At 37.5% G+C, this 2,283-nt stretch overlaps 1 protein-coding gene across 1 annotated transcript; it reads left to right on the forward strand.

Moving 5' to 3' along the window:
• Positions 1–406: 406 nt before the first annotated feature.
• On the forward strand, positions 407–1,396 carry LOC112767074 (phosphoglucan phosphatase LSF2, chloroplastic-like). Its single transcript, XM_025812952.3, has 3 exons — positions 407–494; positions 702–907; positions 1,241–1,396. Exons 1-3 carry the CDS (start codon positions 407–409, stop codon positions 1,394–1,396), a joined length of 450 nt encoding a protein of 149 aa, XP_025668737.1.
• Positions 1,397–2,283: the final 887 nt, after the last annotated feature.

Consider the following 2,283-nt stretch of genomic DNA (forward strand, 5'->3'; position numbering starts at 1 on the left):
CTGCCGCCGTCACATGCCTCGCCGTTGCCGTCGATTTTGCCTGGAGAAGATGCGTGGGGAGAAGAGCCGTGGGTCAAGCCAGAGATCGCCGAGGGGGAGAGGGCTATTGTCGCATCTGCTGCAGGCTCGCCATCGTCGCCATCATGGAGCCTCGAGGAGGCCGTCACCGGTGCGAGCTCGCGGAGGGAGAGAGGGAGCCCGCGAAGTCGCTACTGAGCCGCCGTTGATGTGAGGAACAGAACACGCGAGAAGGGTTCGAGGCTGCGCTGTTAGCTGCTTTTAAATCCGAGGAATAGAACCTCTTCTGCTTCTGCTATCATGTCATCGTCTGCCCCTCTGGACGTCGCTGCTTTTGAATTGATATCGTGTCCTATCACTCGGATACCACTGCTATTAAGAGGCATTGATGAGGAAGAAGCACAAACCCTCCACGAGTAATACCACTGCTATGAAGAGGATGATGAGGAATCCTTATGAGTATCACCACAATCTGGGTTAGTTTCCTCTTTTTTCCCTATTTGTTAGTTATGACTGCCAACTGTTTGATATAATGATGGGTTTCCTTTGTTAATTATTTGCATTTTGTATAAGTTACTAGAAAGAACGGTTAGTGATGTATTAATTTGTGTCTATTATATTAAATGCATAGCACAGTAATATGATTGCTGCTGCTGATGCAATCTGTGATTGATTTATTTCAGGTATGAATTACACACTTATAACTGACAATCTCATTGTGGGATCCCAATCACAGAAACCTGAAGACATCAATCACCTCAAGAAGGAAGAAGGTGTGACATACATTCTGAATTTGCAGCAAGATAAGGATGTAGAATATTGGGGAATAGACTTGAAGTCGATAAAAAGGAGGTGTCACAAACTCGATGTTCGAAATATGAGGAGGCCGGTAAGTAAAAAAGCTGTAAGCCTGCATTTCAGTCAATTTTGTTGAGAAAATAGACTCCCACTCTGAATTTTATAAAAGTATATACAACAATGCCAACTTATCTTGCTTAATGGCATTGTCATGAGATAGAAATTTTAATTTTTCCTATCTGGTTAATACAATGTATGGCTAAGTCAAGGATCCATATACTTTTGGTGCAATTGACATTGCACTTTAAATGTGTTAGAAAACCTTTTTCTGAAAGAGTTGTGAGTTTGTTAAATGCTTTGCTTGCTTTTCTGAGACTGGATTATAATTCATAACTTGATATATTTTATAAATCTATTCTATTAGGCAATATACTTTGATCCAAACTTCTTACGAAATATTCTACCTAAAGCAGTTTCATCATTGGAATGGGCAATCTCAGAGGGAAAAGGAAGAGTTTATGTGCATTGTACTGTTGGACTTGGAAGAGCACCAGGGGTGACAATAGCTTATTTGTTCTAATTCTATGACATGAATGTGAGTTCTAAACTTCCACCTATCTTTGATTCAAGAAATGATTATCAAATTTGATATTGTTAAGTGTAATGTTATGGTTGCACTAATTTTCTAGCTCATGTTATGGAAAAACAGTATTTTTAATCTGTATGACAGATTAGTTCACAGTTTCTTAAGAACTCTTAATTATTAAGAAAAGAATGTGTTATCTTTCTTGTGAATGAATTGTTATGGAATCCATGCCTGATGAGATAACAGCTTCCCTTATACAATGCTTGATTTATATAATGTAGCTTAGTGTATTCAATTGATGGTGGAGTAATGTATGACCGTGACTTATATGGAAAGAGGGATATAGAGTGTTGATCTTGATGTGGACCTGAAATCAGGAATAGGCTTTGAATTTTTGAGATAATTTTGGACTCAGATACATAATGGGGATAGAATAGAATAGGATTATATCTTTTGACACCAAAAGCTGCATTCTTATTCAATGCAAAAGCTGATGGATGATGCTGCAGCAGCAACACTAAGCTCTGAGGTGTTGCTTATTAAGCTAACTAATGTGGCAAAGTTATTATGAACATACAAAAATTGTGATGCATCTTACTCAATATGCTTCACCAACTCTATTTCAGTATATATCTTCTCTTTTTTATCTTTTTCATTATATTTAAATATATATGTTGTCAATTAGTGAACATAACTCAAGTGAATTATGATATTTTATTGCATGGACTTGATTCATTGTGGGGTGTTTTGTTTTTCTTTTTCTTTTTCTCCTTGATTTGAAAGAAGGAAAATTGATGTTGTATATATCAAACTCCATCCTTAACAAGAAGAAAAATTGATGCTGTATATATCAAACTCCATCCTTAGGTGGGGCCTTGAAT

This window comes from Arachis hypogaea, chromosome 17 (assembly GCF_003086295.3).
Source record: "Arachis hypogaea cultivar Tifrunner chromosome 17, arahy.Tifrunner.gnm2.J5K5, whole genome shotgun sequence".
Taxonomy (NCBI): domain Eukaryota; kingdom Viridiplantae; phylum Streptophyta; class Magnoliopsida; order Fabales; family Fabaceae; genus Arachis; species Arachis hypogaea.

Excerpts from the sequence above, each read along its gene's own strand:
- LOC112767074 (XM_025812952.3), top strand. The coding sequence starts at position 407 with ATGAGGAAGAAGCACAAACCCTCCACGAGTAATACCACTGCTATGAAG. Across the intron at positions 495-701 it reads TGAGTATCACCACAATCTGG|GTATGAATTACACACTTATA; the intron begins GTTAGTTTCCTC and ends GATTTATTTCAG. Across the intron at positions 908-1,240 it reads TTCGAAATATGAGGAGGCCG|GCAATATACTTTGATCCAAA; the intron begins GTAAGTAAAAAA and ends CTATTCTATTAG.